Raw genomic sequence first — 13,611 nt, 5'->3', positions numbered from 1 at the left:
ATTTTCACCAGTCACTTTTCTCTCCACCCTCTCTGTCACATCCTGTTCCCACCCTACTTGGCAAATAGTAGGAAATAGTGCTCTCTCTACTCTTTTAATTAAGATTTAAGTAGGAGCGCTCACCTAGCAAATATTTGAAAAGTAGACTGAAGGCATAGAATAGTCTAGATTAAAAAAATAATTACACAGTTGACTAACTTGTGGATTCAGATAATAATAAAGTGCTATGATTTACACAGCTAGGCTTATAATTTATTTATTGCCTCCAGTGTTATCTTTGGGGCTGCGTGCCTGCACTACGAATCCACTGCTCCCAAAAGCTATTTTTTCCAGGCATGAACCTCATGAACAAAAAGCAATAACTTACTAAATCTCAAGAAAAACCTAGTAGTTAATCTTCTAGGTTTGTTGAACCATAAAGTCATAAAAACATCTGCTGGGGCTGGGCAGTAGTGCACCCAGTGGAGTGCACATGTTGTAGTGTGCAAGGACCCAAGTTCAAGCTCCTAGTCCCCATGTGCAGTGAAGCAGTGCTCTATCTCACCCATTCTCTCTCAATGTCTATCCAAAATAAATAAAATTTGCAAATTTGTTAAAACAAATAAAGTGCCTATACTTTCTGTAATGACAAAGTTGTAAAATAAGTAAAAAATTTTTAAAAAATAAAATGTCTAGAGTTTGAAAAGATATAAACAAGCAGAATTCTTTTGAACATCTATTTGGTGATACATATAAAAAGAACCTTTACTTTTGTTTGCTTGTTTTTCCACAGGGCTTTATAGTTGTATGTTTCCGCCGTTCCCAGCAAACTTTTTTTTTTTTCCTTTATTCCAGACAGAGGGTAAGAGACAGGCAGACACATACCAGAGCACTACTCTACTGCTCATAAAGAAGCTTCTCCCTCTGCAATATGCTCCTGTGTAGAGGCCAGAGTTTCATACCCAGGTTCCTGAGCATAGTAAAGTGTGTGCCTTACTTACAAAATCACGTCTACCACTTCCTATCTCCCCTTAAAATGAAAAAAAAACAAAATGAAATATGTTTGAAAATCACCTCTGACGAACAATTTCAGGAATGTTTTTTAAGATAGATGGGAGGTTGGGAGGGGAGATTACAACAACAAAGCTTCTTTCAATGTGGTAGAGGCCAGGTACAAATCTTGGCTAAGGTACTACACAAGGCAAAGAAACTACTATTCAAGGGAACTATTTTGCTGATTTCAATTTCTGGAATTTATCTATGAAATTTTACAATAAAAAATCCATCAAATGGAGCCAGGTGGTTGCACACCTGGTTAAGTGTACATGTTACAGTGCTCAAGGACCCAGGTTCAAGCCTCCCATCCCTACCTGCAAGGGGAAAGCTTTGCGAGTGGTGAAGCAGGACTGCAAGTGTTCCTGTCTCTGTTCCTATCACCCTTCCCTCTCAATTTCTGGCTGTCTCTATCTAATAAAGATAAATAATAAATCCATTGAATTACTACATAAAATAGTAAGCAGAGGCTGAGAGACACCACACCCAGTAGGACTGTGTCTGACCAGATGTGAGCTCTGGTATCATTTGACAGCACCACTGATAGCACTTGGGGGAGTTCCATGAATGGTGCCATGGTGTTGGTCTCTTTCTTCTCTCTCTCCTACCCAATTAATGAAAAAAGAAAAGAAAAATAAGGGCCTGGGAGACATTATGAAGCCATGAATTCATTCCTGAATATCACTTAAAAATAATTAGAGACTGGGGTGGTGGCTCAACCAGTAGAGTGCATAAGTTACCATACACAGGGACGCAGGTTTAAGCCCCTGGTTTCCACCTGCAGGTGTCTCTCCTCTCTAGCTCACTCTCCCTCTGTGAAAAAAGAAAATCAGGAGGGGGAAAAAAAAAAAGACCATCACGAATGGTGGAACTGTGCAGGCACCAAACCCATTTTTACCCTGGTGCTAAAAATAAAAGTAACACAGCAATCAATCTAAATCCTACATATCTGGTATTTGTTAAAGGCTAATATGTCCTGTGAATATTCATAAGTATTTCCTATAAAATTTCAGAGATAAAAAATTTTTTGGTCATGAAACTCTCATTATTCTCTCAAACTCTAGTCACAACCTAAATTTAAGGAGAAATAACATCACTAGCAATAATCAAAGGTTTCCCTTTTAAAACTGAGGGTAGAAAATCAGGAACACTGTTACAATGTGCAAGGAATTGTGTTCAAGCTCCTGGTCCCCACTTGTAGGGGGAAAGCTCTGCCAGTGGTGAAGTAGTGCTGCAGGTGTCTCTCTGTTTCTCTCTCTACCTGCCCCTTCCTCTGGCTATCTAGTAATATTTAAAGATAAGAAAGGAAGGAAGGAAGGAAGGAAGGAAGGAAGGAAGGAAGGAAGGAAGGAAGGTGAGTGCAAAAAAAAAAAAAAAAAGAAAACCAAGGGTGAAAGGTACACAGCATAATGGTTATGCAAATAGACTCTCATGCCTGAGGCTCTAAAGTCCCAGGTTCAATCCTCTGCACCACCATAAACCAGAGCTGAACAGTGCTATGGTTTAAAAAAAAGAAAAAGAAGAGTAGGCACCAAAGTAAAAACCCTGTGGTAGTGGTGGACATTCCTGGGCGTGGGGGGGGGGGAGGGTTTGGGTGTAGGGGGGATGGGAGTGGGATGGGACAGTCTTTTGGTGGTGGGAATGGTGTTTATGTACACTCCTATTGAAGTGTAGTCATATAAACCACTATTTAATTAATATGAGAGGGGGAAAAATTAATCATATGTCTCGAACTTTTTAAAACACAGACTGAGTCTTTTTAATACATAGGCTGAGTCTTTGACATGCTGACTCAAAAGTCTAGACTAGGTAGAACAGAAGCAACCGGTGGCACAGCTATATACAAGATGCTGGGTATTATATAGCAAACCCTAACAAAGGGACTTTTCAAAGTTAATCCAATTACCAAATAATGTGATGATAACAATAACTATCCATTGTCTTCTTGAACCCTAAGACAGCAGGAGCCTATATTTCCCCCAGTCCTGGAACCTTAGGGTGGGGCCCACTTTCCTGCATGCTTCTCTCAATTCATATAAAATAATATTGCATCCACCAATTGCACCCTAATCAACGCAACAATTGCTACCTCAACTTCAGGTGTGGAATGACAACCCTTCAGCTTCATCACTCGGGTGAGACCTTTCCTTTCATAGTATTCTCTAATTCCATTCCAGGTGGTCCACTCCCCAATAAAGTCCCCAAACCTAGATATAGACCAGGTCCCCTGAGATAGAGCATATATTCACACGTGTCCATAAACCAGGGCAAAATATATACCTGAAAGCAGAAGTACACTAGAGTTTGCAGTGAGTACCCCCCCCAACACTTCATCTGCACTATTCCAGCCTTTAGGTCCATGATTGTTCAACAATTTGTTTGGCTTTGTATGTTAACTCTCTTTTCAGCCACCAGGTTCCAGATGCCAGCATGATGCCGACCAGACTTCCCTGGACTGACAACCCCACCAGTGTGTCCTGGAGCTCGCTTCCCCAGAGACCCACCCTACTAGGGAAAGAGAGAGGCAGACTTGGAGTATGGACTGACCAGTCAACGTCCAGGTTCAGGGGGGAAGCAATTACAGAAGCCAGACCTTCCACCTTCTGCAACACACAACAACCCTGGGTCCATCCTCCCAGAGGGATAGAGAATGGGAAAGCCATCAGGGTAGGGGATGGGATATGGAGATCAGGTGGTGGGAATTGTGTGGAGTTGTACCCCTCTTATCCTAAGGTTTTGTTAATGTCTCCTTTCTTACATAAATTAATTAATTAATTAATTAAAAAAAGAAAACCAGGAACCTGTCCACTCATTTTCAGAGGTTATTCCTAGTATTTCTATGGCTTCAGGGAACTTAAAGAATGTTTACTATAAAAAAGAAATAATGGGAGTCAGGCAGTAGCGCAGTAGGTTAAGCACACATGGTGCAGAGCACAAGGAAGCAAAGCAAGAGGACCTGGCATAAGAATCCCAGTTCGAGCCCCCAGCTCCCTACCTGCAGGGGAGTTGTTTCACAGGTAGTGAAGCAGGTCTGCAGGTGTCTGTCTTTCTCTCTCCCTCTCTGTCTACCCCTCCTCTCTCCATTTCTCTCTGTCCTATCTAACAAAAAACAGCATCAATAACTACAGTAGTAACTACAATAATAAAACAAGGGCAACAAAAGGGAATAAAGAAGAAATAAAGACTACATAAAATGATTACTTCTTGTCAAATTACATATCTATATGCATATATTATACAATAAAAAATGGCTAGAGGGGTTGTCTTTTTCTCTCCCCACCTCACCCCCTCCATTCCATTTCTCTCTGTCCTATCATATAAAAGAAAGAGGGGATGGGGTGAGGAATGTCTACTAGGAACAGTGGATTCATCATTTAGACACCAAGCATAAGCGATAATCGTGGTGTCAATAAAAAATGATCAAAATGCAACAAGGAAACAAATGACCCTATCCAAAAATGGGGAGAGGACATGAACAGAATATTCATCACAGAAAAGATCCAAAAGGTCAACAAACATGAAAAAATGCTCCAAGTCATTGATTGTCAGAGAAATACAAATTAAGACAACAATGTGATACCACCATCACTCCTGTAAGAATCTCATACATCAGAAAAGGTAGTAGCAAAATAAAATATAAAATAAATAAAGGGAGTCGGGTGGTAGTGCAGAGGGTTAAGCGCAAGTGGCGCAAAGCTCAAGGACCAGCATAAGGATCCCTGTTTGAACCCCTGCAGGGGAGTTGCTTCACAGGTGGTGAAGCAGGTCTACAGATGTTTATCTTTCTTTCCCTGTCTTCTCCTCTCTCCATTTCTCTCTGTCCTATCTTAACAACAATGACATCAATAACAACAACAATAACTACAACAACAACGAAAAACAACAAGGGCAACAAAAGGGAAAATAAATATTAAAAAAAAAAAAAAGAAGAAAAGGTATCAGCAACAAATGCTGGAGAGGTTGTGGGGACAAAGGTACCTTCTTGCACTGCTGGTGGGAATGCAAATTGGTCCAACCCCTGTGGAGAGCAGTCTGGAAAACTCTCAGAAGGCTAGAAGTGAACCTTCCCTAAGGCCCTGCAATTTCTCTCCTGGAGATATGTCCTAAGGAACCAAACATACCCATCCAAAAAGATTTGTGTATACCTATGTTCATAGCAGCATAATTTATAATAGCCAAAACCTGGAAGCAACCCAGGTGTCCAACAACAAATGAGTGGTTGAGAAAGTTGTGGTCTATATACACAGTGGAATACTATTCAGCTATGAAAAATGGTGACTTCACCTTCTTCACCTCATCTTGGACGGAGCTTGAAGGAAAGTAAGTGAGGTAAGTCAGAAAGAGAAGGATGAATATGTAGTGATCTCACTCATAAAAATTGAAAAAATACTACCATGACACCAACCAGCCTTCCCCGGGCAGATGACCTCACCAGTGTGTCCTGGGATCCCAACTCCCCAGAGCCCTTCCCCACTAGGTAAAGGTAGAGACAGACTGGGGGTATGGATTGACCTGTCAATGCCCATGTCCAGCAGAGAAACAGTTACAGAAGCCAGACCTCCCTACCTTCACTCCACAGAGATCTGCTCACAGGTGGCCCTCATGGAGGGGATGGGATACGACACACTAGTGATGGGAGTTGTATGACTTTGTGCCCCTTATCCCACAATCTTGTCTATCAGTATTAAATCACTAATAAAAAAAAGAGAGAGAGAAGCTGAAAAATGACAAAAAGCAAAACTTGGACTGGAGTTGGTGTACTGCACCAAAGTAAAAGACTGGGGTAGGGGGAAGGGTTCAGGTCCTGGAATATGATGGCAGAGGAGGACCTAGAAGGGGGTAGATTGTTACGTGGAAACTGAAATGTTACACATGTACAAATTACTGTATTTTACTGTTGACTGTAAATCATTAATCTCCCCCAATAAAGAAAAAAGAGGCAAAAAAAATTTTTAAGTATGGTTAGAAAGATATACATCAATTCAAACTGTTTTTATAGGCAATCTGTATTTTTTAAATTATCTTTATTTATTGGACAGACAGCCAGAAATCGAGAAGGAAGGGGGAGATAGAGAGCAGCCCACCTTCACCACTCGCAAAGCTTTCCCTCTGTAGGTGGGGACCAGGAGCTCGAACCCAGGTCCTTAGGCACTGTAACATGCGCTCAACCAGGTGTACCACCGCCAGACTCAATGTTTTTTTTTTTTTTTTAATCCCTGTAAATTTAAAGTTGGATGGATTGATCCTCTTTCCTTCCTTCCATCCTTCCACCCTTCCTTCCTTGTCACCACCAGGTCTTTATGGCCCCAGGATGATCCAGATAGAGGAGAACCACCACAGCACTGAAGCCTCTCTTAGTACCAAAGTACTGCCGTGCGCTATAGCAGGGGCTCAGATCTGTACCATATGCAGAGCAAAGTAGTAGGCCTTCCAGGAGAGCTAGCTGGCTGTTCCCTAGAAATTTCTGTACAGCAAATTTTCCATGGTATCTTTATTTCAGTTGGTATTTTAACACAGCAGCATGTGTTATTCTCTAGGTACCTGTTTGATTGAAGATAGTGTCTTAACCCAAGGTTCTAACACAATGCAGGCAAATGAACTCTGACAAGATTTTCTTTATGGTAAACTGTGAGTACCTCACTAAAAAGCACTCTATTCTCTGATTTCTGTGCTGCTGTTTTTTTTTTTTTCACATGCTGTTTCCTGAGAAATATTCATTCCTTTATTTTTCACATGGGCAAATCATAAGTCTGTCTTTAACTCTTAAGAGTGACCTAAAGTTTTGAGTTTGAACGTTCTTCTTGAATCTTAGTATAGACTTTGTCCTTTCCAGTCTTTACACTGTTTCTCTCTCAGCACATAACACAATTTATGTATATTTTTACTTATTTATCCACTGTCTTTACTAACATAATATGAAGTTTCATGTCTATCATTTTCCACTTTCTATGGTCATTATGATACCTATCAGTTGTCCCTAAATATCTGTGGACTGACTGAATGACTGACTAGTCTCTATGATCTTTAAATTACAGGTTGGCAAGATTCTGGTTTTAGCACTGTTGAAAATTTCTGATAATGTGATTCAGACACTGAGGTTAACTGAGCATATTTCATAATGACTATCAACTGATGCACATCTCACAAAAGGCTCTGGTCTGCTAAACGCCTGCTTCAGAATCCTTCCTCATCTATCTTTTGGAGATCAAATTCTGTAACACAGAATGAGTATTTGCTACTTTGACAGTGAAAAACTTATATTTTCTTAAACCATTATTACTTATAATAATATATATGAAGTACAAGAGTACTTATGAAGGGACTAATCTGCTATTTATGACAGGAAGTAGAGAGAGTTTCAGATGAGAGAAGCCACACACCTTTCTGGTATATGTAATGCCAGGGAAAGAACTAAAAGACTCAGACATGCAAGTCCTTTGTTTTACTGAGTTATCTTGTCAGCTGCCTGGTTTATCTAAGCTTTTCTTAAGTCTTTATTAGTTTTTTTTTTAATTTGATAGCATAGAGAGAAACATAGGGGATAGAGAAACCGGAATAAAGACACCTACAGCACTACTTCACAGCTCATGAAGTTTCTCCCCTGCAGGTAGGGATGGGACTTGAGGCTGGGTTCTTGCGCATCATAATGTGTGATCAAGCAGGTGTGCTACCAACCATCCCCTAAGCTTGCTTCCCTGCCCCCCTTCTTTCTTTTTTAAAACCAGAGCACTGCTCAGCTCTAGCTTATGTTAGTGTAGGGGATTGAACCCGGGACTCTGGATCGTCAGGCATGACAGTCTCTATGTGTAACCATTATGCTACCTACCCGCATGCTAAATTTTTCTTAAAGTGACAGTATCTGAAAGTGCCTAGACCTCCATAAGCTACTTTACTTTGTTTCCATTTAAATCTTCTATTTAAACTTTGTTTCTGAATGAGGCACTCCTACAAAAACATATAGTACAACTCAGAAAAGGGACTATGTTTGGCATCTTATAAAATAGTGATCCAACTTTACATTAGTCTTCTGGTGTCACACAAAAAGAATAAGACTTCTAATGGTTAATATATGTATCTTGAGTCATATAACTGATTAAATTTTCTCCATTTCCCAACTTAGCATTCCTTCCTTGAAATCAGCCCAACGATGTCCTAGACCAATTAAATTCCAAGTGGATGGGAGTCGGGCTGTAGCGCAGCAGGTTAAGCGCAGGTGGCGCAAAGCACAAGGACCGGCATAAGGATCCCGGTTCGAACCCTGGCTCCCCACCTGCAGGGAAGTCGCTTCACAGGCGGTGAAGCAGGTCTGCAGGTGTCTATCTTTCTCTCCTCCTCTCTGTCTTCCCCATCTCTCTCCATTTCTCTCTGTCCTATCCAACAACGACAACAACAATAATAACTACAACAATAAAACAAGGGCAACAAAAGGGAATAAATAAATTAAATAAATATTTTTAAAAAATAAATAAAATAAATAAATTCCAAGTGGATATGAATACTCTTATCCTTACCTCTTTATGCACTTTCCAACTGTCTACTGTCACATTGAAGAGAGCTTTAAGGGCTTCAATGGCACAGTCTGTCTCCTGAGGTGAGAGAGGAGGTCCATTATGGTCTATGGCTGATTCATACTCATCGGTCCACTTGATGCTAAAGGCACTTTCCAGGATCTGGGTTAGCAGCGGTAGTCCCTGGAGCTCATAACGCAATTGTGACCTGATGTCGGTGTGCAAAAGTGACAGGAGGAAAAGCAAGCGCAAATCAAAACACTTAATGTCACTGATAAATTTTCGGTCCTTGCACTTCCTCAGAAGGTTACAGAGCTTTGCAGCAAGGTTAAGATCCAGACTAAGCTGCTGTGCCATCTGACTGTTGAATACTATATTACACAGACATTTCAAGGACTCCACAATAACTGGGAACTCTGACGCCTTCTCCAAAGAATCATCCGACTCATTTAGCTTGGCTAGTCGCAGCAGTATCTGCATATTTTCCTTGGTTGTTACAGGAACTAAAACCTTTTTGTCTCTGGAGAGAATGCGGAGAACTTCTAGACAGGACACTTGACATGTTGTTGGGATATCCTTTACAAGGACTTTAAATATACCTTCACAGAGTTTCTGAAAAACAAGAATAAAATTTATGAGTAATTTATGAATTTATGAGTAATCATAAATTGACTTATTTGACTTAAATGATTGAAAGTAATGTTTCCATATCAATGTATTTAATGGCAGTAAAGAATCTGCCGAGAGGAGGCCAGGCACCTTACAATGCACAAGGACCTAGGTTCAAGCCGCCATTCCCCACCTTTGAGTGAAAGTTCATGAGCAGTAAAGCAGTATTGAGGGTATCTCTCTTTCTCTCTCCCTTTCTCTCAATTTCTCAGTCTCTACCCAATAAATAAATTATTAAAAATAAATGTCTTAAAAAAGAATCTGCCTAGGAAAAATATTGTTTAATCACATAATTCTGGAATTAAAAAAGGTCTTATTTTGATATACTTCTTTCACTTTACAGATAAGGAAGGTGAAGGTCAAAAAGGCTGTTACTTAAGTAACAGTGAATTAGTGCACTAGTAGAAGATAACATGAGCACTCAAGGACTATCTGCTTTAAAACTTAGTACTGACTCTCTAGAACCTTTCAAATAATGACTCCTTTGTATTCCTACAATAGCTGCCTCTCACTATCAAGCCTTCTGGGCTTTTCTGTTCTTTTTTTTCTTTTAAGTATGGTACACCATCATTACATTAGATTTTAGGTACATTCTATTTTAATTTACTTTCAGAGTTTTTGTAAATATTTGTTTCCACTGTTCAAAAGATTTATTTTTAATCTGGAAATTATTTTGGCATCTTAGATGCTGACAGAACATAGTATTTCCCATTAAAATTATGAGAATATATGATTTTGATAACTTTTCACTTAGAAGCCAGGTTTCAGGAGTGAATTGAAGTCATAAAGGGAAGGGTCAGGTACTCTCATAAAGCATAATTATTATGAGCCAAAGAGTTTGAGAAAACATCCTGCAAATGCTCATGAGCATGTTATGGTTGTATTTATAAAATTAGACAAGATTCAGTAGCAGAGGTTCAAAAGTAAGATCTCAAATGCTAAATAACAAGTATTTTCAAAATTTGTAGGAATTTGTGCTCCAAAGAGAAACCCTAAAGTATACTACAGCATTGGATCTCAAAACTTCAGGATAAAGCTGGATCCCTTAAAGGTCCTGTTAAAGCACAGAATATTGCCTATCATCCCTGGGATCTGGAGTAAGGTTTCAGAACTAGGACTTTTAACAAGTTCCCAGGTGATGTTGCTGCTGGTTTAGAAGCCACATTTTTGAGGACCACTTAATTATGGCTAACAACTGACCTAATTTGGATGCTAAGGATTAGGGGTAACAGAGTAAGTGACCAAACAAGCACAGACAAATGGGCAGAATTGAAAACCTTGGTACAAAGCCTTCACTTCTTGAGTGTCTAGTATTGAAGATGTATAATAATGGTAGTGGTGACTGAAATCTCATGTGGTCACGATCACCTTATTTCACTTAAACACTGAAAACTAGGGTTAGGAGATAGCATAGCTATTAATATTTAGGCAACAGATTTTCACATCTGAGGCTCAGAAGTCCCAGGTTCAATTCCTGTTACCATCACAGGACAGAGCTGAGGAGTAAACTGGTAGGAAGGGAAAAAAAACACCTAGAGAAGTGAAGCTGATTATTATTATTAATTATTATCATGTCAATGGTTCTGGGCTTTGAAATCTGTTCAACTGGCCATGAGATGTAGAACCAGAACAGTGTTGTAATTAAAGCTATGGTTCCATTGTGGGAAACAGTGTCTTGTTGACACCTATTATAGGGAGATGAGAGGCTATATCTATGTGTCAATAACTGTATTATAAACCATTAATTCCCCCCTAGTGAAATGAAATAATAATAATGATGATGACATTGAATTAATTCTCCAATACTACATTAAACAAAACTTTTATCCTTTCAAATAAAATAAAGCAAGGGTTCTGGATTTAAATTACTGTGTTCAAACCATGACTCTTCTGCCCATTAGTCTTAGCAAGTTATTTAGCCTCTCTGAGCCTCATTTACTGTAAAAAAAAAAAAAAAAAAAATTACACAAGTACTTAGAACACACCTGGCATGCATGAGGTGTTCAGTATACGTGGTATGTCACATATTATAATATCAAATGTTCAGCTTAGCATTTAAGACCCTTCAACCTACTTTTTCTGTGATGTTAGGGCCCTCATGCATACATGATTCCACCACTACTGGGTGACTTTTTCATTCCTTTGTGTGTGTTACGAGGGTTATCAAGGACCTGTGCAATCCTGAATCTTCACTACTGACAGACTATTTATAGCCAGAGGGTGGAAGGTGTGTGTGTGGGGGGGGGGGGGGGAGAACAGGGAGTAGAGAAGAGAAAGGAGAGAGGTTACAGCACTGCTCCACCATCTGTGGAACTTCCCCTGAAGCCAAGGTGGTTCCTATGGCACCCAAGGTAGTGGCATAGCTCAACCCAGGGCCTTTTGCTCATAGTTAAGGGATGAATATTATCAAGTGAGCTATCTCCTGGTCCCTCTTTGAGACTTTCTGACCCAAAAAGTCTTTCATGTTATAGCCCTATGAAAACTTTCTCTCAAGCTATAATCCTTTCCAAATTATCTCACATTTGAAGCTGCGCGCTCGGTTGAAGGTATACAAGTAGCTGCCCTCCCCTGCTAGAACCTCCAAACAAGCTCTCAAATCATCTCACATTGAGCTCTTCTGCTGACTTCCTCCCCTTTGGGCACACATGTCCCAAATAATAGTCTATTGACTACTTAAGTTCTAACATTCTCCATAGCTAAGCTTAAAATTCACTTCTGATAGAAAGCTTTCCCTAATCACTTCAGCCCCCAACACGTTATCTCTCCAAGGAATACCAAAATACCAAACCACTATTTGTAACAGTTATTTGGTGCTCAGCACATTCTTCCTGTTAGTTTTATTTTTATTAGTATGCCTCGACTACTAAAAGCTGAAAGGCAGAAAGGACCTTTATTATTATTATTTTTAATAATAAGAAAATGTACTGCTGTGGTTTTTTAATCAGAAAAACTTGGGTTTTATCCCTGACTTTACTACTGTAAGGTATTTTGCCAGCTGTGTGACTCAGACATGTTATTGAAGTTCTCTGAGTATCAGTTTCCCTTTTGTAAAATGGGAATGGCATCAAATATATCTCTAAGAACTGTTGTGAAATAGATCTGGAACATAATAAGCTCTCTGAATGGTGATTATTATGCCTTATTTATGATATTTACAAACTCTAGTAGGGCAACTAGCACATTGTATGCACCAAAAATATAAACTGATACATAAATAATATAAACAAGAGGTTTCCTAAATCTAATGCATTAGTACTATTAATGTTACTTGGCACTTTTTAAAAATTATCTTTATTTATTTATTTATTGGATAGACAGCCAAAAACTGAGAGGGAAGGGAGTGGTAGAGAGGGAGAGAGACAGAGAGACACCTGCAGCCCTGTTTCACCATTCGTTAAGCTTTCCCCATGAAGGTGGGGGCAGGGATTCGAACACAGCCTTGCACATTGTAACATATGTGTTCAACCAAGTGTGCCACCACCCAGCCCCGGCACTTCTCTTTTTTAAGGAAAGAGAGAAGTAGTAAAAAGTTTTGTTTTTTTAATTTCTTTACTGGGGGATTAATGGTTTACAGCTGACAGTAAAATACAATAGCTTGTACATGCGTAACATTTCCGTTTTCCACATAACAATTTGACCCCCACTAGGTCCTCCTCTGAAAAGATAAGTCTTTGATGGTACTGCTAGGACATTTCATGTGGTTAACCGCACATGGTATGAATCAACAACTGGTGATCCCCTGGCTCCCCACCTGCAGGGTGGTCGAGTCACAAGCAGTGAAGTAGGTCTACAGGTGTCTATCTTTCTCTCCCTCTCTCTGTCTTCCCCTCCTCTCTCGATTTTTCTGTTATAGCCAATAACAACGAGGGCAACAAAAATTGGAGAAATGGCCTCCAGGTGTAGTAGATTCATAGTGCAGGCACTGAGCCCCAGCAATAACCTGGAGGCAAAAAACAAAAACAAAAATGAATAAAACAAACTAAACTAATATGTATATATAATACTATCTAAACAATTAGATAAAACATAAACATACTGGCTGGTATATTTATATATATTAGAAGGATTTACTTATCATTGGTTAGTATAATTGATTGTACTTAGCATTCACATTTTATTAATGTAGAGCTGCAAATGTCATGTGTATATACCTTTGTTTCCTTATTTAATATTATAAGCATTTCCCCACATAAGTACACAGTTCTTATAAGCATAATTTTTTAGAGAGACACAGAGGTAGAGAATGAGTCAAAGAGACCACAACATCAAAGCTTCCTTCAGTGCAGTGGGGGCTGGGTTTGAGCCCTGGTTGTGCAAATAGCAAAGCAACACAATATCCAAGTGAGCTACTTTGCCAGCCAATAAGCACAATTTTTCAACAAAAGCAGTATTAACTATGACT

At 39.5% G+C, this 13,611-nt stretch overlaps 1 protein-coding gene across 10 annotated transcripts in view; it reads right to left on the bottom strand.

Moving 5' to 3' along the window:
• The window catches only part of RIC8B (RIC8 guanine nucleotide exchange factor B), a 116,340-nt gene that overhangs the window by 66,447 nt on the left and 36,282 nt on the right, over positions 1–13,611 (bottom strand). For all 10 annotated transcript variants that reach the window (XR_009550689.1, XR_009550691.1, XR_009550690.1 and 7 more), the window contains exon 3: positions 8,544–9,152. Coding sequence is in view for 2 of the 10 variants with exons in the window: in XM_016185058.2 (XP_016040544.1) it covers positions 8,544–9,152 (609 nt within the window). In the remaining 8 variants the exon portion in view is untranslated. The remainder of the gene's footprint in view (positions 1–8,543; positions 9,153–13,611) is intronic.

Source organism: Erinaceus europaeus, chromosome 7, assembly GCF_950295315.1.
Source record: "Erinaceus europaeus chromosome 7, mEriEur2.1, whole genome shotgun sequence".
In the NCBI taxonomy this organism is placed as follows: Eukaryota; Metazoa; Chordata; class Mammalia; order Eulipotyphla; family Erinaceidae; genus Erinaceus; species Erinaceus europaeus.
This window is presented reverse-complemented; position numbering and strand designations above follow the sequence as displayed.